At 41.6% G+C, this 22,129-nt stretch overlaps 1 protein-coding gene across 3 annotated transcripts in view; it reads right to left on the bottom strand.

The window, feature by feature from the left end:
* The window catches only part of syt7a (synaptotagmin VIIa), a 126,169-nt gene that overhangs the window by 47,008 nt on the left and 57,032 nt on the right, over positions 1 to 22,129 (bottom strand). For 2 of the 3 annotated variants that reach the window (XM_054777624.1, XM_054777626.1), the window contains exons 2-4: positions 18,575 to 18,678; positions 3,342 to 3,421; positions 2,045 to 2,179 (exon numbers count right to left, since the gene is read on the bottom strand). In XM_054777624.1, coding sequence (XP_054633599.1) covers positions 2,045 to 2,179; positions 3,342 to 3,421; positions 18,575 to 18,678 — 319 coding nt within the window. The remainder of the gene's footprint in view (positions 1 to 2,044; positions 2,180 to 3,341; positions 3,422 to 18,574; positions 18,679 to 22,129) is intronic. The other variant, XM_054777625.1, reaches the window with a different exon arrangement.

Below are 22,129 nucleotides of genomic sequence, written 5' to 3'. Positions count from 1 at the left end.
ACTCATATTAAAAGTAGGAACACATAAATAAATGGGGCCATAAATCAACACAAGTATTTACAGGAATGTGCAGGATAGTCAGGCATCCCTTTATTGCCCGAGTTTCACTGGGAGTAAAAGTGATTTATAAAAGAAATATAGCTGCGTTACTCTTGACAGTTCCTTCCCTCTGATGTATCAGATTGGTAAGATAAAAGTGTCATATACAGTAAATACATTCCACCAGTCTCACCGTGAAAATTTGACTAATGATTCCTGTCAATTCAGAGATGTTTACGACTGTGTCCTGACAGCTAAATAAATATATGGAAAAGATTTGAAAAATGGCAGTATTGACATTCAACTGCAGTAATTCCTTAACGATGGCGACTGATCACACAGGATGGTCGCCTATTTGAAAAATGAGGCCCATGTCAGAGCTGTCAAAGCTGCTGATCTCAAGAGAATCTTAAACAGGAAATGATTTTGCTGCTGTCTGCTTGAGGATCACATAAAGCAACAGATCAGAGTCAAAAGGTCATCCCCTGCTACAACCCTTATAATAACGAATTGCTGTTTTTTTCACTATTTCAATGACTATATATTTTCTGGCACGTTGTTGAAAAAGAAATCAATTTTGCACTGAAAATTGCCCATTACTATGAGCGGACAAAAAATAACTGGAGCATAAAGAAGCTTTATGGACAATAAATGCCAACCTTGAGGGTTATTTTTAAAAAATGAACTTTCAAAATACAAGCACTGCAGGGTTGTTTGAGGCTGGTCCACCAGAATCAGCAGCCATCATCTTCTGGTAGAGTTTTTAGACAGGAAACTATGTACTGTATCCACCACCCTCACCAGCATATTGCTGTCTCATCTCTCCAGGCCATTTAGTGCACATTTCTTAACAGCTCAGCCTATTAAAGATGACCAGTCATAAGACAGTTTATCTGACAGATTCCTGGTTGCAGGATGTCTAAGCTTACATCCCTCATACTGCCTGGAGGGAGATAAGTGTGACCTTGCTATGGCTTTTACTGAATTCAAGTGGCTTTTGAGTGAAAACATTACTTTTATTGCATCACGTTAAAATGTCATATCTCTCATTGTGATAGACAGCAGATGGAGATCAAGTGTTACGGTGTTAGTGTCGTTCACATTACAGATAGAATCAGAGGAAAGCCACAGATGAAGGTCAACCACAAGTGAACACTGCAACCTGGTGTAACGGTCAACCCTCCACAATAACACCACAACCACCACACATAGGGAAAGAATTGGGCACACAACAATTATAGAGGTGGGTTAAAGTAATGTATATACATCATCATTTAGAGAGGAAGGCTACGAGGGTTGTCCGTCTCCATGGTTACACTCCATGGGAGAGAGGTGAGAAGTTAGAGGTCAGGAGTTAGTATGACCTGCAGGGCTGTAGGGAGTAGAGCGGGCATGGGAACATGTGCCTGGGTGTTCATTAAAAGGTGACAGGAAGTGAGGAGGAGCAGCCAAAGGGAGCCTGAGGGAGTTGCAGGGCTGTGCCGCTTTGCTCCGCAGTAATAATGCTGTAATGTGCGTGTATTACATTTTACCCACTCACATTTCCAGAGCAGATTATAATGAGTAATCATTAGCAACCATTTATGCACTCCAGTGTGGTTACATTGGATGTGTATGTTTTTCTTGATGTTCCTATTGTCACAAAAATATTTAACAATAACACTCGGCCTTGAAATCCCCAGTTTGTATTCATTACGACAATCTTTTTTGGAATGGCCTTTTGCTAAATATAACTAGCTGTGTGAAAAAAGTTCTCCTGACGAACAAAAGAATTATGTAAATAATGAAATTGTCGACTGAAACTGTCGTCAGTCCGGCACAGTGAATCGTTTAATTAGATGATGGCGGTGATTGCGTAGACAAAGGGAAAGAAGGGTATGGGGAGAAGAAGGAAAAAGAGAAGGGAAAGAGAAGGAAAATGAAAGGAAAGAAGTGGTGGTGCCCCTATCTCATTACAGCCCTGCTCAAGGGGGAGGACTCTTACCAGCCTTGGACCAAGACTCACTTGAGTGTGAGGCGAGGATCTCCATATGGGGCATAGGGAGAAATGTTAAGTACGAACTCCTTTGGCGGATAGGAGCTCCACTTCTGCTGCACTGTGCTGCTGTCATTGTTATTCCAAAAGTCTCTGTCTAGATCACTGTGGCCAAAGAGAAAGAAAGGTCAGAGCAACACAACTGCGGAAGTCCTCGACACCAACCAACCATTTGCAACAGGTAGCCCTCCTCTGGAGATGAAGCCAGGGCTCGGGTTGAGGAAGAGAGTTGAGCCGCATGAAATGAGAGGCTGTTTTTCTGCCTGAAGTGGACATGTCACCACAGCGTTTGAAGAAGATAGGTAGCAAGGAAAGAGGAGTACAACAGCATGTGATGACATTCTGTTCACCTAGCATGATGTCGCTAATGAAGCACATTTGAGGAAGCATTCAGAAATTTGCCCCACCCCCATCCTTGGTGTAAGAAGAAGACACGAATGCATGAGTCACATGGTAGAGAGATAAATCACAGACAAAGTCAAAGTAGAGGAAGAACAGGTGAGCAGAATCACTGATGTCATACAAGTCACAAAGCAGAGGTCAGAGCTACAGCGCAAGAGACAAAGGCAATGCACAGAGAAGAGTTGGAAGCTGAGATGAACAACAGAGCACACCAATGCTGCTTGAGCCCGTAAGGAAGAGAGCAAATGTGAAACATTAAGTCACTCAGTTCACAAAACATTCACGTGACCATCTTTAAACCATTAAATAAAAGGGAAAAAGTGACATTCACAAAAAAGCAGCATATAAAAAGAGAAGTGGTGATGAGCAGGTTAAAAAATACATTTGTGGAATTAAGAATTGTACTTAGCATTACAAAGCTGACATTTTCCAGTAGTGACCTATAGCCTCATTTCATTACAAGTAGAAAAGGACCTTAAAATTCACTTTATCCCTCTATACTCTGACATTTCATGAAAAAATGAATAACACCAACCCACCACACATTTCCTCTGCTTATCCAAACTTATCATAGGTGTGGCACGCTCAGTGCACTTAGCTACAGAAGCCATAACATAAGTGCAGTAGCAGCACCAAGACAAAAGCTTGACAGTCAAGATGATGCACATGTAATCTATGATGATGAAATCACTAAGATTTCATTCCACGGCTGCCTGAACAAACTCTTGCAGAGCTCATCAAATGAGCCTGGGCCTTGTTTTCCACCTGGTTTGTTCAGTGTTTACATTGAGAGCCTTAAAGCGGAACCAAATGACGTTCATTATCACCAGATTATTTAAGCCCAACCAGCTACGGAGGCACTTACTTGATGGCTTTCTTCTCCCCTCGCCCACGTGCTGAGTCTGGAGTGTCTGCCGTTTCCACTCCCGGCTTATTTCTCTTCCCCTTGAGCCAAGCGCATGGAGGGGAAGACAGGCAAAGCAGAGAATAATAAAGGTTAGCGTCAATTTGTCCTTTTGAAGCAGTATTTTTGCTGGGCTGACAACAAGTGTAGTTGTCAAGCCTATTATCTCAGGAACACCAGTCCTTTACCTGATGGTCCCCTGATTATACTCATCACAGTCAATCAAATGTGTGGTGGAGTGCCATTTCTGGCTATGATTATCAATTGAAACCACCCTGAAATTTACATGGCAATTACATCTTTAACCCCTTAGCATTCCGACAGCCCAGTGGGCCTTCTCCTAGTCTCATAACAAAACCAGGGTTTTACAGTGCCCTCTATTTGCATACCAAGGCATCTTATACAACATTGGAAAGCTTATTTCGCTGATATTTGACTGATACACATCATTCCAATACAATTACAAAATCAGGCTCGTTAAACACAAATGTTGGGCCAGTTGCAAACATAAAACTGACTCACAGTTCCAACTGTTCCATTGTTTCTGTTCCACTGACAATGATCTATACAAACACTCCAGTTAAAGTCCACACCAGGTCATACATCCATAAAGTCATAATAACTAATGCAGTCAACGCTGCTGCAGACTTTTCTGTCAAATGTATATATAAATATACACGTATACATATATATATATGACAAAACTTATATAGACAAAAAAAACATATATATATATAGATATATATTCATGCAAACTTTTAAAAAATCCTTAATTTTCAGTGTATTCAAACTCATCGCACTAGCACTGACACTGATTCTAATAAATTCAGCTTGTTAGCTTTCAAAAAAGCCCAACACCATGCCTCTGCTCCAAGTAGTTCAAGGACAGCTTCACATTTACTTTGGGTGTGACTTTTCTCGGCATTTTGGTCAAAGCTAAGTTAATCTTATGTCCACTGGACAGAAGATTCCTGAAGGTCCTGCTCCATTCTGTAGTGATGTATTTCTTTGTGTTTCTAGTATGGATACAGAGCTAACATTTCAGCGTCTTTGCCACTAAAGGCATAATTGCCATGCCATCGAGGAAATTACCAATGCTATAGATCGCAGAGAGTGTGCAGCTGTAGTATTTATGGATTTAACAAAAGCATTTAATACAATTAATCACAATATCTGAATTAACTAACTAGAAAGGTATGAAATCAGAGGTTTAGTCCTGAACTGGGTAAAAAGCTACTTAGCATATGGAAGCAATATGTGAAGCTAGGAGACTATACTGTACATCTGCATGCTTAAATATATCACCAAGGGTCAGTCCTGGGGCCAAAACTGTTCAACCTATACATAAATGATATCTGTAAAACTGCAAAAGACCTAAAGCTAGGATTATTTGCAGACGATACTACCGCCTTCTGTTCTGAAAACAGACAAAAGAGCTAATAAAAAAAAAATCACAGATAAAATGACAAATGATAAATAATACAGTAAATAATTCTAAATTCATTCTGGACCAAAAATCACTCCATACTCGCTATTGTTCTCTAGTCTTACCATCTTATTTATTGTGCGGAGATATGGCGAAATAACTATGAAAGTACACTAACTGGACTACAAAAAAGATCAATTGGGATAATCCATAATGACGCTTATAGAGAAGCTCCATCAAAATAAATGCGAGTGAATGAAGTGACGTAGCCCTCGCACAGGAGTATGTTTTTTATTCGTTACAGCACATCCCCTCAACGTTAAAACACCATCAACACGAATGAGAACAACATCAAGCTGTGGAAACGTGGGTTTATTTTCTATCAAGTTTGTATGTTTAATCGTTGAAATTAAATCTGCAGTGCCCGGCTAGTTGTTTTGGTAGTTGCTAAGCTAGCACGTCGCGATACGTTGTAGAGTGGATCATGTCTGCGCCGAGCAGATGTGCAGAAGCTTGAAACAGCACTTGTCTTGTCTGCTGACAACAAAGAGTCTATTGCTAGTTAAACACAATTTGTTGTTCACGAGGTGTCATTTATATTGGAAAAATGAGGTGGGTCCCTGGACGGACTGGATAGTAGGTTTACTGCATCCTTTCAGATTTCATTGCATTAGGAACACGGGATGCGTACCTAGCAGAATAAAGTACTGATAGATACTGATTTCACAGCTAGACCTTTACCTGCCATAACCATGGAAATAATGGCAATTGAAAAGGCTTAAAAAGTTTGGTCTGCTGGGTGCATTCTTCTAGAAAAGCTCATTAGTATTGAAGGTGTTTCACCATCATCACAATGCAAGTAATCTCCATTGACACTTAGCGATAAGTGAGGCAAAGAGAAGATAAGTCAAAAGCCACCCTGTCTCCTAAAATGAATGAAAGCCCCCCGATCGCAATGCTCCGATACACACAGGGTAGGCGAGAATTCTTCGTCCTAGAAATTTAGTGGGAAGAGCACACAGAAACATGCCACCATGGGGTGGCGTGTATGAGTTCATCTAAAGAAAGCTGCAGGCTGGTGGGGGTGGAACATGGATCACCGCACTGGAGAACGACGGGTCTGCATGGACTGCGGCAACACTTACATCACAAGCCCAGTGATGCTGTGACTCTAAGGGAAGCTGTGACTCAATTTACAAATAATTCAAATGCTTTAAAACAAACTTAAATTAATCTCACAAGACTTGAACATATCTTGTGAGGTATCGCTAAAAGATTAGCATCACAAGTGTGTTTTGCTTTGTGATGCCACGACAGAAGGACACCTGTGATGACAAAGGAAAAAAGTGTAATCATGACTATAGAACTACAATTCGGTCAGTTCTGCCTCTGAAGGTCTTAACCAAATTGATAGAAGCAATAACGACTATGAAAACAGAAGGTACACAGATGACACTTGTCTGCAGCAAACATTGTATCGATGTTAGGGGTGGAACAGTACTCTGTATTTGTAGCATTCAATTTGGTACAGAGGCGTACTGATTTCCCACACGGTACACATTAAGTGATGGACAAAACGGACACGCTCCAGTCGGCTTTGCAGCATACGAGCGCACGTGCATTGTGCCCCCTGTTCCTCCAAAGCTGGGAACCGAGGGAAAACACTGGCAGCGCTCAACACAGTGCTTATGTATGACTTTCTGATAGAGACTGAAATGACTCGCATCTATCTATGATTCATTCGCTGTTCATAAATGGAAAGATTGCATCGAAATGTAAATAGCTCCTAAGCCCACATAGAAGAGTGCACCATGCAAAGTGTTTATCTTAGATAACCTGATATAATTTCAAACTATAGACCACACCACTTGAACCAGATGTGCCAGCTTTACAAAATCAGCACAGCTAAGAATGATAAATGGTCTTTCACTTACAGTATATAGCACTTTTCCACCTCCAAGGCACTCAAAGCGCTTTGACACGACTAGCACATTTGCCTGATGACACAGCATCAACAGCAACTGGTGGTTAAGTATCTTGCCCAAGGACACTTTGACACAATAACGGGAGGATCAAACACACAACCTTCAGGTCAGGAGACAACCACTCTACCGCCTGAGCCATGCCGCTCGGACAGAAACGACATAATCCCCAATACAGCACATTATTTGTGCAGTCAGTCACATGCAATGAAACAAAATAAGAAAACTGCATCATTTTGCTACACTAAACCAAAAGTACAAAAGTCATCACACACTCGCTCTCTGCAAAAATAGGCACACCTCCAATAAACTAATGAGATAGAATACAAAAACTGATTGACTGTCAGAGGATTTTTATGGTTGTAGTTTGCAGTGCTGTAGAACCACAATGCACCACACCGTTTATAATATTTTGTTTGTTTTGTTATACTGGCTGAAAAGTGAGGTTTTGCAAAATCCTGAGAAACTATTAGAGATGCTGCAAATGTTGGCTGCTAATCATTAGATGAGCAGTCATGAAGGAGTACCTGCTGGAGTCATGACAGCTCCCCAAGCAGGACATTGGGCCTCATTCACAAAACGTCCTTACGCACAAATGTGTTCTTAAAGCCTTCTTACAAAGATTTTTGGCATTCACGAAACATGTTCTTAACTCACAGTTCTTAGATCTAAGAACAAATTCTACGAACGCTCAGGAGGACTCTTACGCACAAGCAAAGCTTGCACTTTCAATGCGCAATCGCCCTCATGATGGATTTTGCAACCTGAGCCTAAAAAATGTAGTGCAAATAAAATATCCCATCAATTATTTATCATCAAAACAACAAAAATATACTCCATCGATAAATATATATTCAAATCCCAATTCATCAAAAAAAAAAAGGCTGGCTGGACGTGCGCTGCGAAGAGACAGAATGTATAGGGACCATTAGATTTATTTGCTGAAAGCGACGAATATTTGATGTCCTGCTTCAGGCTTCCCTCTCTGTTCTTGCAGGTGTTCAGGATCATCAGAATAACATCGCAATGAAACGTGGTGTGCCTATTGCGCACGGAGCACCCCCAGATAACGACATGCGCCCCCAGCCACGTCTTGAGCCAGAGCACGGGGCTGCTGTATTAATTAGGCAGCGTCTAATCAAATGTAACCACAGAAAAAATAAATTGTCACCCACAAACTATGTATTTTGACTTTTTTTTCCATCATGATTGTGTAAATATTTTCTAGAGTTTCCGAAATGGTTTGGTTTTTGATTGATGGCCCGCCTCCCGTTTCCTCCAGATCCCTCTGGTGCAGTCCAATCTTTTTTTTGAGTCTATTTTAAGTCAAAACACTTCTTTTTAACCTCTGCGGTGGGGCGTTTCTCCGTGGAAACGGCATTTATGTTGCCTGCAATGGTGCTCCATGCCGACTCTTTTTGGATGGCCTGATGACCGGTGGATACACGTGAAAATAAGGTGGTCTTGTGTTCGGTCACTCCCTGTAAAAGCACCTCTATTTCAGTAGAATTTTTCTTTCGTTTGTTGTCCAGCTGCTTCTCAATCTTGCCCTTGCGCGTTGCCATCTCCGCCTCCAGCTGCCTGTTGAGCACGGCACATTTTTTACCTTATATAGGAAATAATAGGCAGTGACCTATGCAAATTAGGACTCACATGCACGGGCATCGCAGTTGGCATTCATCAACCTAAGAACACCGGTGCGAACAATTTTCCCTACTTAAGAACGTGTCGTGAATGTGGCGCAGTTTCAAACCCGCGCCTTCTTCTTCATCCAGCGATACCCGTGAGGCTGTCCAGAGTACTGCAAATGATTCCCAGATGTTGCTCAGTTTACGGCAAGTTTTGTCATTCCGTGGTTACATACTCACGGACATAAATTAATAAAAAAATTATTTTTGCCTCCGTAAACACAAGATTCACTCGAGGACTAGTTTACAGATGAAGAATACATAGGGGTGTACGCGCAGCCACACTACTCTCAACACTGGACTGTCGTAACCATCATTAAGGATAAAGATCATATTGTAACATCTACAAGGATGTTGTAAGGATGACGATGAGGTCGATCAACAATCTCTTCGCCAAAACAACATCAGTAAACTCAACTGTCCTCCCTGCACTGAGCCATCCTCCTCCTCCCGCACCCACACACACGGTCAGGACACAAGTCAAATTGAAAGACATTCATAAATCACAAAACTCTTGAACACTACACATAACTGGCAGGTTGCTACAGTATCCTTGAGCATGTTAAAGGATCTGATCCTATGAAAGAGACTAATAACTAAGCAGCGTAGCGGTTTTATTGAGATGAAAAGGTTGTTAGAGCAATTTTTTTTATTACTTTTTCATCGAGGAAAAGGCTTCTTGAGACGTCATCTGTACTTCTGTGTAGAAGGTGTCGGACGTTTCGCTCCTCATCCGAAGAGCTTCGTCAGCAAACTAATAAGTGCTGGTAGCTTAGGCCTTAAATACAGTAAGAGTGGGCGGAATTGGTGTGCCAACACCCTCCTCCTATTGGTTCGTTACACTAAGCCTGCATTCCTCATCTTTACAGTGGTATAATCCTATCCTGTTATTCACACCTACGATAAAAGGGAAGTGTCGCTCCCTGAATTGGGTATGAACGACTCTGATACTGGCTTGTTAGCATCTATTGTTCTGGCTCGGCCCTGCCTTCACCTCATTTGCAAGACTAAGAGCTGTGGGTTTTGGTCTCAGTAACCTGCTGAACACAGGGTCCAAATTGAACCTCAAACCACCATTCCGATTCAATGATGGGTTCTGTTGTTTGACAAAAATAGCTTCCTTTACTCCTCTTTCAAACCATCTGTTTTCTTTGGCCAAAATCTTTACCTCGCTGTCCTGAAAAGAGTGATTGGTAGCTTTCAGGTGTAGATGTACTGCTGATTGAGGACCACTAGCATTGTCCCTGCGATGTTGATAAAGCCTTTTTTGGAGCATTTGCTTAGTTTCCCCAATGTAGTGCTCTTTGCATTCCTCATCTTTACAGTGGATGGAATAGACCACATTGCTCTGTTTCTGGTTTGGAGCCTTGTCTTTAGGATGCACTAATTTTTGTCTCAGGGTATTTACTGGTTTGAAATAGGTAGGAATTTTGTGTTGCCATAAGATCCTCTGGAGTTTTTCGGAGACCCCCGCTACATAAGGGACTACCACTCCTCTCCTTTTAGCTTCTGTGGGCTTTTGGGTTTCTTTCCCTACTCTCTTCTTTTGACATTTGTTAAAAGCCCACCGTGGGTACCCACAGGTTGAGAGCGCTCTCTGGACATGTTGTGTCTCCTTTTTCTTTCCCTCAGCACTAGTTGGTATTTGTTCCGCTCTATGTTGGAGGGTCCTAATAACCCCTAGTTTATGTTGTAGTGGATGGTTTGATTCAAAAAGCAGGTATTGGTCAGTGTGTGTGGCCTTTCTAAAGACCTCTGTAAGTAGCTGTCTGTCCTTTCCTATAATTACCTTGCAGTCTAAGAAGGCTAGTTGGTTTTCTTTAGTGTCCTCGCGAGTAAATTTGATATTGGTGTCCACCGCATTGATGTGATCTGTGAAAGACTGAATTTCTTGTTTTTTGATTATGACAAAGGTGTCATCCACGTATCTAAACCAGTGCCTTGGTTTTGTCCCTGAGAAGGATGTGAGAGCCTGTTTCTCCATCTCTTCCATGTACAGATTCGCCACTATGGGTGAGACTGGTGAGCCCATAGCACAACCATGAATTTGTCTGTAGAATTTCCCTCTAAACTGAAAATATGTGGTGTTAAGGCAAATTTCCAGTAATTGGCAGATGTGGTCAGCACTAAGTTTTGTTCTCCGATGCAGAGTTGAGTCCTCGAGCAGTCTCTTCCTCACCACCGAGACTGCTGCTGAGGTGGGGACAGATGTGAAAAGTGAAGTCACATCATAAGACACCAAAGTTTCCTCTGGCACCAATTCCGCCCACTCTTACTGTATTTAAGGCCTAAGCTACCAGCACTTATTAGTTTGCTGACGAAGCTCTTCGGATGAGGAGCGAAACGTCCGACACCTTCTACACAGAAGTACAGATGACGTCTCAAGAAGCCTTTTCCTCGATGGACAACTCCTGTACGACTGAGAGCCTACACAGACGCATTACTTTTTCATGTTTATTGTATTTTTTGCTTTATTACGGTTTCATTTCATTCTTCAATTCAATGTTTTATTATTGTATTCTATGTACTTCATGTGTTCTGTGTACAGTGTGAGTGACTTAGGAGCTAATTTAACTATAATTTAGGTATAAGATCCGTCTTACGCCAAAACTCGACTTACTGTCTAGAAACAGAACTCATGCATAACCCGAGGACCACCAGTACTCTTTATGACATGACTATCCCTTTACGGGAAAAAGGCTCTGCAAATGTCTCTCAGTGATCCAGTATGAAAGCCCTGTCGATAGTAATGAACACATTTTATGTCTTTATATTTGAGGTCAATCTGAAAATGCAATTCTACAAAGCTCTCCCATGGTTGCGTGTCTTCTATTGTTACATAACACTGTCTGACCCGGAAAAACAGGAAGTAAACAAAGGCTTTCAAAACATTAACAGAATCTCTCAAAGCTTTCTCAAGATCTTGCACAATGTTCTAGATATCTCGGAAAAGTTTCTCTGGATTTAGCTCTTGTTTTCGCCGTGTCCCTTCCGGGGCTTTGTTGCACTATAAAATATATTTGACAAATCCATTAGGTTTCGGTAATAAAGGTCCGCTGAAATGAAGGTCTATGAGTAACAATGTCATAACTTCATCAAAATTAAAGACATACCTATTTTGAAATCTATGTTGAGATTTGCTACTAACACAATGTGATTCAAATAAAACTGTTCTGCACACAGAGGGATGACTATGAATCCAATGCTGTGCACCCCCTATGGGATACTACAATCAAGCATGCCGCCTACACAATAATAACTATCATTTTTCACATGTATTCACTGAGAGGAATAAAAAATCTTCTTCACATCTGCCAGGCAAGCTTTCAAAGGAAACTCATGGATCATTCAATGGTGTTGTAAAAATTTTGGGACGTTGGGAAGATGAGTGATAGTCTCGTGCAGGCAGAGAGATAAAAATAGATATCAAATTTGTAAATAAATCAATCAGTCAGTAAAGGTGTCAGCCAAAGTGGAAGAAAAATAAGGGACAGCATAGGGCATGCGAGAGGAGGGACAGGTGCGAAGTGACAGAAGCAGTGAGTGGCAGGAAGTCTCAAGTGAACCGATGGTGAAAATAAGCACAGACAAAAACATGCAGCAGTGGGCACTGGCTTGAGTCCTGTGACGCACATTTCCACGTGTACATACACGCCTGACGCAACAGTTTGACAATAGCCACCTTCCTCCAGCTTCAGATCGGGTAACAAACCCTTCTTTATTCATGGGAGATGAACAAATGCTGCGGGGATCCATCGCAATGAATATGACAAAGCTCTAACGACATGAGGCATAATACAGAAAAATCAGCTCAGTGCACCAAATGAGGGTAAAAGCAAACCAAATGGAAGAGTGAGCAATTTCGCCCTAATCCTCCACTCAAATACCCTTGAAAATACTTAAGTCTAATTTAAACGTGCTGCTTTTTTGTCACACGACAAAGGAGTTTCACGATTACAATGCTGCTTGGCTCTGAGCCATAAGTTCAAAATAGCTCCAACATGATGCAATGGACCAATTATGATTGCCGCTCAAAGTGCAGCTCCCTAACGTGTTTTAATATAGAAGACTCAACATGAGGTCGGATGAAGTAGATAGAGACTGTTGATGCCGGGCTTCCTGTGTTGATGCTGAGCATTTTTTTTTCTTTCTGAAGGCTCCAAACTTGAGGACTGAAAGAAGCTAGCATTGTGTCTGCCTCAGTTGGCAGTGCACTGTCCAGCTGTGTTTGTTTGAATTAGCAGGCATCAAGAGTCCACATGCTCACTCAATATTACCAACATCGCACCATAATTACAAAGGAATGATCATTCTTCTTGTGTCACAGCTTGTGTCACAACATTATTGTTAACCTGAATTAACTTTGAAACACATGGCTCACATACCACCACGGGCACAAATTACTCACATCATTGACAACATTACAGTTTTAGATAATGGCTGGTCATTATAAAAACGAATGCATTTATTTAAGCTCTGTTGTTCTTGATTCGCACATGTATGTTGATTGGCCTCATTGTTTTCATCCTCCTGTGAGCCACCATTCAAGCTAATGCAGAATATGAAATTATACAAATCCAACAAGGCTGTAAATGCGGTCAGGTTAAATCCCGGCTACGCTCACAACGATGTCGCGGATCAAACGGCACAGCGCTCACAGGGGCAGGGAGTGAGCTTGGGAATGTCAAACAGCCACTGGTGCTCAAACAGATGTTAGCAGCATCAGCATTGATATCTAGAAATCCCACTCAACACCCACAACATGATCCCACCCCTGCAGAGAACCTGCAGCTCCACAACAAAGGAGTTTAATATCCATTTGACTTCCATGGTTATGTTCCATAATGCATCTTTGTCAGCAATTATGAAGAGCTTTTAGATTTGAATAATCGGAAAAACGGGAGAATAATGTCAACAGAACTACACAATACTGTTGACTCCTCTAAGGTTATATGATTCAGAAATGACCACAATTTTAGATTAAATAGGTCTAAAAAAACAAAACAACCTAAGGCGTGTAGCCCGACCTCAATGTCCCTCACTAGATTTAGTTCAGCGTACATCAAATATTTAACTGCGTATGTGTGCCTTGCTTTGTTTTTGTTCTTTGCAATACCCATTCCAAGGGAAAAGAAGAAGAAGCTCGACATTTTTAGATTACATGTATTTGCTTGTATTACATTGTACAGTGGAACATCGGTGTTCGCACGCCTCAGTTTCCTTAGGGTTTGGTTTTTGACAAAAAATATTGCCGACACTTTTGTCCACAAAAGTCTTAACTAGGAATCCAATTCCCAAAAAAAGCATCCATGTGTTGGTGACTCAGTCCCTGTTGTTTTTAGAGTTGGGACAAAATAGACAGATTCCAGCCAGGCAATCTTTTAATCATCTTTATCATGTGTGTAACTCCGTGTCTGTCTCCTTTTTCCTGTCAGAGCAAGATCTACCAAGCATTCTGCTCCCGGAGCTGACAATACAGCTGTTCAAGCGCACTACGTAACTGTGAGCGTTAGAATCAATATTTCAATATTTTCCTTTTTTAATTGATCACGGTAGCAAAATAACTCACAATGAAAGTTGAGTGAGCACACAGTCGTCGTCTGTGCATTCTTGGCTATAACATGAGTGCAAGCACTACTGAATTCAAGAAATAAGTTCTGGCAAAGTACGGAGATGGTGTCCATGTGGTTCTGTCCTGCCCTCCTGCCTCGCTGCTCATCAATCTTTCCCAAAAAGCGTCTTCAATAACGGTAAAAGTGATGTTAAATGTTCATTTGTATCTTTCATTTGTCATTTAAATGGATTTCGCATTGTTTTCTGCATGTCAAATTATAATTTTTCTATATTAAAAGTGTTTTGTGTTTAACATTTTTGGGGGTCAGGAACAGATTAATTAGATTTACATTATTTCATATGGGGAAAATTGTTTCAGTTTTCGTACAATTTGGTTTTAGTCGGACCCTTTGGAACGGATTGATCACGAAAACCGAGGTGCTGCTGTACTTATATGATACACCCGCCTCCCTGGTCATCAAAAATATTCACTGATCAGTCAGTAACTCATTTTTACACTTGCTTGGTCATTACGAATGTAACAATGTTACTTCAAATGTCACCTGTATAGCTAAAAAAAAAAAAAAAAGATGAGGACATCTTGACCTTGAAAGGGATTTCCTATGTTTCCAAGTCCGAACAATGCTTCAGGGCTGTTCAGTCTGTTATATTTTAGCAGTTGCCAATTGATTTGAACAAATACGGAATAATAAGAAGAAGAAGATGAAGAAGAAGAATGGAAATTTTCCACACTGTAAAATGAAAAATCTTAAAAGAAATCATTATCCAAAGCTGTGCATACGGTGGTGCCTTTAAAAATTACACTAGCTTCTAATTCGATTCTATAGTTAAGGTATAGTAACAATGTCCAATATGGAGAATTCCAGAGGGCAAAATGAAGGAATGGGCAAGAAAGAGGCCACAAGACTTTTAAAATGAAACCTTTTGCACTGGTTGTCAAAGCTAAAACACCAAAAGCAACACTTACTCAAAATGTCTTGTCTATTAACCTATGAATCATACGCAAAAGTGGCATGGGCCTCCTCATTACTGACACGTGAAGCTGCAGGCAAACATTTGCTCTTACGAAAGCTGAGGCCATCAAACGTACACTCATTTCTCCAGAAAAAAAGGAAAGCCAGTGGTCTGCGAGATGAAGAGAAACTTGATTATACGGCACACAGCTATAAAAAACATACATGGGAATCTTTTTCCTGAGTTTGCATTCTAATGATGACTTCAGAGAATAGGAGATTCCCAAAGAAAACAAGAGATCAAGGAAGTTTCAATTGTAAGGCTGCTAAACATTCATCCTCAGAATATGTACTGTATGGCGTTGGACTGTAATGCCAGGGCTGCCAACTCTGTAGAAATTCAACCAGGCACCCACTGTAGCTACCGCCGATTGGCTGAATTACAGAAAAGCCAGCCTCTTCTTGTCAAATCAGATCCCACCATGGGGGGAGGAGTTGTCATTAAGCTAGTTGTGCATGTCACCTAGCATACAAAGATGGAGAGGAAGCCGCTGGGACGTTTAAAACGACATTCCAACCAACGGGAACCATCATCACAGCAGCGTGCCTCTTCTTTTGCGTGCTTTTTCGACGGAAATCGTTAAATGTTCTTCCGACACAGACTACAGGTGAGCAACAGCTTACTACTGTACTTACCACTACTAGAACTACGGATCAGGTGACTTCATCACTGCATTTTGTTTGAAAGCAGCTGGCCTCTTAAGTTTAAGTTATATATTCTATCAGCTAAATGAAGCGCCTCATATTTGTAGAAAACGACAATGTGTGGATTCATTTGTTTCTGACAGACTGAATAATTTATGAACACATTGTACAATAGTGTAAGTGAGGGTTACCGCTCGTTACTCTTGACAGAGCGGCAACTTTACAAGCCACGCCGATCACCAGTTCTGCTTCATAACATACTTCTATACAAGCGATCGACAAAGGTGACGTAGCTGCCACGCAGGCAAGCGGGAGTTTATCGCCACCATTGTGAAAGTTGCATAAAGCAGCAATTTTTTGTAGCCCCCCTACATCCCATCAAAGCTTAGTGTAAGTGCGGCCCATGCTCCCTGGGGAGATGGTAAGAGGCGCTTTAGCTTGCTTAAAGGAAGGCAGCTCTTTGACTGGGCAAGTAATAACCAGCACTGAACTTGCAGTGAGTATTGGCTGTGTGGTGGTAAGCTGGACTGGACCAACTGTGGACCACCACTGGACTACTTCATGCCATGAAGTCTCAGTCCGAGGTTTTCACACGTTTGCAACCCTGCTAATGCACAGCGTGCTACACAGCAATATTCTTTACTCCATCAGCCTACTGAGTCATCAGCATCACTAGGTATAAGACACCATCTTTGTGTGAATTTTGTTCAGTGTAACTGAATGCACTCACCGGCCACAACAATGTACCACCCCTGCACAATGCGATCCAATACAAAACATTAAGAACCATCAGTTAGCTTCTTGAATAATTGAATAAAGTGCTTACTTTAGGTAGCTAGCTAGCAAACTAACAGCTAGTGTTCGCCAACTAGCCTGTGTGAGCTAACATTTTTGACAAACAGTTTACTACACACGCTAACGTTTGTTATGAATGTACATTCTTTACCAGTGATATGTATCTGTTGACTTGATTCGCAGGGCTAATGAGCGGCACTGTGAACTGGAACAGGTCTGTTAAAATGCACCTCTATTGCGATGCATTCTGGGACATGTAGTATCAGTAGTGCCAAGTTTCATGAACAATAAAGCCAAAGCTCGAATGGTCTTTTACATTGTGTCTTTTACTGATTAGAAAGCAGCCTTAAGAAATACTGAGAGCATTCATTAACATCGCATTTGGTGTGCAAAAGATTTATTATAAAAGGTGCCTATCACTTTTACTGCATTTCTAAATCAGCAAATCAATATTTCCCTGACAGTGTCAATGAAAACTGAGCATGACTATCTTTATAAAGGCAGATTTTGCATTGTAAGCGCTCATTGTAAAAGTCCAACTAATGTTGCAGCTGCTGGGTGTCTACGTGGTTATATTGCTGACTAACGTACGTGTTAACAAAAGGTTCTGCTACAGTGCAGTCTGAAGAGCGACGATGCACTGATGTTACACAAATAAGACTCATTTGCATAACATGGCAATCAGATATTTTGATATAATGAAGAAATACAGCCAATAACAAATCACATGAAATGGAGACAAGATGAATAACGCCTACACTTGGTCTTAAATAACCTGTTTGTACAGTGTAGACAGTGTATTGTCTATTGCCATTCATAACAGTTGCACTGGATCATCCTGCTTGTATGAGGAAGTGCTTAATGTGCTTTCACACCAGTGGGAGGCTGACACCTTCTCAAGGAAAATGGTTGAAAGACGACAATGAGCTTAATCGACGTCTACGTTAGCCTCGCCACCTCAGCCAGACCAAAAGGGAAGGAAAGCCTATGCATTCACATGTGCGTGCACATGCGGTTCGCAGGGTCACACAGCCAACGGATCGCTCACCACCTCATTCCGTGCAGCCTTTGTTCTAATCGACTTGCTGCTGACTACAGCTGCTGTCACAAGATGGAAATAAGATCCATTTACAGCAGAGCTCCGGGAGAGAGCCAGTAGGGACTTTCCGAAGAGCTGGTGGCAAGACTGCCTCACTCCACAACAGGAAATCAGGAGCCATTCCCTGCTCCATTTACTTCCAGGTTGAATATCTCATATACTGTAACGTGTTCCAGTGAAAGAAGCAAGCAAGAGGGAGGGACCGTGTGGTGCTGGGATCATTACCTTCCGGCTTTATGTACGATATAATGGAGTGATCTAGTTACAATCCCATTACTGGTGTGTCTTTAATGCAAACATTATGTAGAGAAGCTTGTTGTTTGCAGAGCCTGCTGGGTTGCCAAGAAGTGCCATCTGTGCACCAATAAGTTTCACAGCAGTGCGATGGTGAGCTGCAAGAACTGGAGCCAGGTGAACAGCTGACCTTTGCTCCTGTAGGTGGTGGAGGCCCAGGCTGGAATGAGAACTCACACACACAAAAAGGCCGCTAATCAGTGGTTGCCTCCTTTTTAATCAATCACATTTCATAGCATATAAACACAGTGATGTGCCCTTAATAGAGGTCACCGTGCTCAGTCGGTGTTGTCTTCTTACTGAGGCTGTGTCAGCACACTTTGCTAATGTTGTATTCTCTGAATGAATTAGAGTCCTTAAGCTGCCGGGGTCTTTGGAACGTGATGCAACAGTGGTCCATATTTCAGCTTCTGTAATATGTTTTCATTAATCACTGTCTAACAAGGATTCCACTTCAATATGCATGCACATCTTGGTTTCGGATTAGAGATTCCCATAAATGTTTGCACACATTGCTATTTTGTAAGATTAATTACCATTTTTATTTTTAAATTCACAGCACACAGTGACATTTAAGAGCCTCTGATTATGCATAAATGTGACTGGAAGCTACAGTGTGTGTGTGTCCGCGTGTGTGCGTGTGCGTGCGTGTGTGTGTGTGTGTGTGTGTAAACTCACCAGCTTGCGTTGACACCAACCACAGACGCCACAAAGAGCCACTAGCCAAACAGCACACACTGTCACTGCTAGGGAGACCAGGAACACACTGAGGGACACCGAGCCTGTGCACACAAAGGAAGAAAGAGTCACTAAGGCCTTTTTAGCATTCATTAGAGGTGAACCTAATGTTGGGACCAGTGAGTGTAGCGAAGCATGCTGTCTTCTTCAGTGCAATTTGTCGAGAGGCAATGCTTGTTTTGTTGTATGTTCAAAATGTGCACGTCAGATATTTACAGTGAAACCTCCGAGGTAAAAAGTAATACACTCCAGTTTGTTTTGTTGAAATTGTTTTCCCATAGGAAATCAAGGAAATAAATGATCTGTTCCAGAGTCATGATGTCATCATCATAAAACCTTCTTTGAACATACAAGTGTAAAAATAATGAATCCCCTGTCATTAAGACATCAAAAAATAAAACTTCAGATTGGTATGAAGAGTGATGAAGAGTGAGAAGTTGAATGACAATGAATTGTAAAGTCTCCCTTAGTCATGAAAATGAACTTAATCCCCAAAGCACCATTTCCACTGCATTTCAGCCCTGCCACAAAAGGACATAGGTGAGAATGTTGACAAGAATAAAAGCTGAAGATGCTGACTGAGTTAAAATAACAGGAATGGAAGCTTCAAAAGGAAGATTGTGCTTAAAATTCTTGTTTTTGCTGTATTAACCATGGTTACCTGCAAGGAAACAGGTGCAGTCATCATTGCTTCGCACAAAAAGGGCTTCATAGGCAAGGATATTGCTGCTGGTAAGATTGCAACTAAATCAATCATTTATCAGATCATCAAGAACTTTCAAGAGGGAGTTTCAAATGTTGTGAAGACGGCATCAAGGCGCCCAAGAAAGTCCAGCAAGTGTCAGTCTTGCTGTCTAACTTGTCCTGTCTTCTTATGAAATGTGAGTGGCTAAACTTCGTGAAATCGTTAACATTAGCTGACAACAAACATAACTAATGCGCCTACGTGTGTTACCTTTTGCGTACTCAAAGCAGGAAGAGGCGGGATATAATGCTATTTGTTCGTTCAAAAGTGGGGCCCTCTAGGCAGCTGGAGGAACCCGCTGCAGCTCTCAGATGAGTTCTTGCAAATTACAGTGCACTGAGTCTTGCAAGATTTGCTGACGTCTTGTGTGAATGAGCATAAGTCCAATTTGGCATCTTTGTTTTGTGTGACTACTTTGCAAGTTTAATTCCAAAGTGTGCAACTTCAAACCGTTGCCTTTTTTCTTTTTTTTTAACATAAATACAATGGTTCTTAATTATTTGGTCATGGTCATGTCATGTCTAACACGTACATGGGATTTCCAATGTAAATTAGCATCGAGCTAGCGCATTTGTTTTAGTGCATTTCGTTTAAGTTGAATGTCACAGAGACATTATTTGTATCTCATGTAATTATGAATCTCATGTAATTCATAATTGACATTGACATGCTTTATTTTTGTATGTTCACTTTTCAAAGTAAAGGCTCTGAAATGGGATTGGAGTCTTTACTGAGAATCTGTTGTCCGTCTGCTGACCTAGCAAGTACAGTAGAGACCGAACACAGAGCAACACTGATAGTGAAAGTCCCCTTTGCACCTGGCGGCCCCGAACACCTCGCTCCACCCCCTCAGGAGGGCACTATTTGAGAATCCTTGCATTAATAGCATCTGATATCTGCTATCATAAATAACTTCCCTTTTAATAACCAGTTCTTTTTTTGGCACGTATGTTGTTTCTTCATTGCTGAGGGAGCTGATTTTGCACTACAGTAACTAATCAATCAAATGTGCTCTTAAAAAAGACATGTTTCATGGAGCACTGGTATATGAGTGTCACTGGATTGTGCAGGTGTACCTAATGTTGTGGTAACATACGTTCTTGCCTTGCCGAAATGTCCTGTCAGAAGAAAGGTTTAAATAGACGCATTTCCCTTGAGTGTGAAAAGACCATGCATTTTTTTCTTTCTTTCCATGAAGCTGATTTTACACCACAGTAGCCCATCTTGCCAGACGGTGGCCTTGCAGTTAAGTTGCGTCTTCTCCCACTGAGTTTAATTGAAAAACAGGACCACACTGCTGCCATTTTTACATTCTGTCATAAGCAGCCGGGAAATACAATCTCATCCCTTTACCCACCCCCACCCTCCCCCCGCCGGAGCATTTCAATACCTTTCCAATAAGGACCGCAGTCAGGCATCACTCAGAGGCGCACGCATCACTGTCATGTGTCACAGCTTGTTAACTGACAGGCTGCAAGCGAAGGGGTGGGAATGGGTGGGCTGACAATACAACAGCCCTCATGATTAATGGGTATCAGTGCCCGGCGAGGGGAGCTGCACCAGGAGAGAGTTCTAGAAGGAACATTTCTTGTCACATGGGTCTCTGTGTGTGAGAAGACTCACAAACGCACCTGAGTCACGCTGGTTTTAACAATAAGTGCATCCACCCCGGTGAGCCATTTAACCAGCTCAATGGCCTTTACTTAGAAGGACAAGGAACTAAAGCCTCATTGAGCTTTGATATTTGCACAGCAGGGAGACATGCTAATGTATTCAGATTTGTGATTCCCTCCTAACATTTCTCATTCCCAAATATACGAGCATAAGCAGGTGTCAGGATGCATTTCCACGGCACTGACTGACAACCGCCTCGACTTTGCTTTCAATAAGTAGATTTGTTTTCTCCCTAGTCGCTGTCTCCTTGCTTGTCACGGCTGGCCTTTTTATCCTGGGCTGTCCGTCATATCTTTGTCTTCGTCTTCTTCTTCTCCTCCACCTTGCCGTCTCCTCTGGGAGGAGATGAGCTCAGCAAGGAGGAGCAGCAACAGCAGTTACACATTTTTTCATATGGAAAATCAGGATGGGGTTGACATTGGATGGCGGAGCCTTCCCTTGGCTTCCAGCTACTGCTTTGAGGTCAATGTGACACCTGAGGCCTCTTGAAGTTGGAATGAGCATGCAAGCACAGGCATACGCGCACACACACACAAACACACACACACAGGAATAGCCGCTTGGACAGCAAACCAAACAACAGCTTGATGATGACTCGACTTCTTGCACTGCACAATGCTCAAAAATCAGGTCACGACACAAACGATTTGGTGAAAATGGTGTGGAAGTAATATTAAATATCTTCAAATTGGAAAAATGAGTGAGTGTTAGAAGTGACTATGAAGCGAGGTAGTCATATTGAAGAAACCCAAAAATGCTAACAATTGAGGCACCATTAGATTTGTATCATGTTTTATCATGACAATATAGTGTATGACTACAATGTCATCCAGTACAGCACAGACCTTTGCCAAAAAAATAGTGGATGGCCACATTTGTGTTAGCATGATACTTCAATGACAAACAGCATTATGTAGCATTGTGATTCTGTAAGGATGTAAGTTGCCATTGATGAACGATGAAAAAAAGTCTTCTATCCACACATTTATCCAGATTCTCACCAAAACCTTACATGCTTCTTCGTTGGACCGTGAGCCATCTCTCTACATTTTTATTTTTTTCATATTTTTGCGTGG

This window comes from Dunckerocampus dactyliophorus, chromosome 5 (assembly GCF_027744805.1).
Source record: "Dunckerocampus dactyliophorus isolate RoL2022-P2 chromosome 5, RoL_Ddac_1.1, whole genome shotgun sequence".
Lineage (NCBI taxonomy): Eukaryota > Metazoa > Chordata > Actinopteri > Syngnathiformes > Syngnathidae > Dunckerocampus > Dunckerocampus dactyliophorus.
The sequence above is the reverse complement of the archived record's forward strand: the minus strand, read 5'-3'. Positions and strand labels throughout refer to the sequence as shown.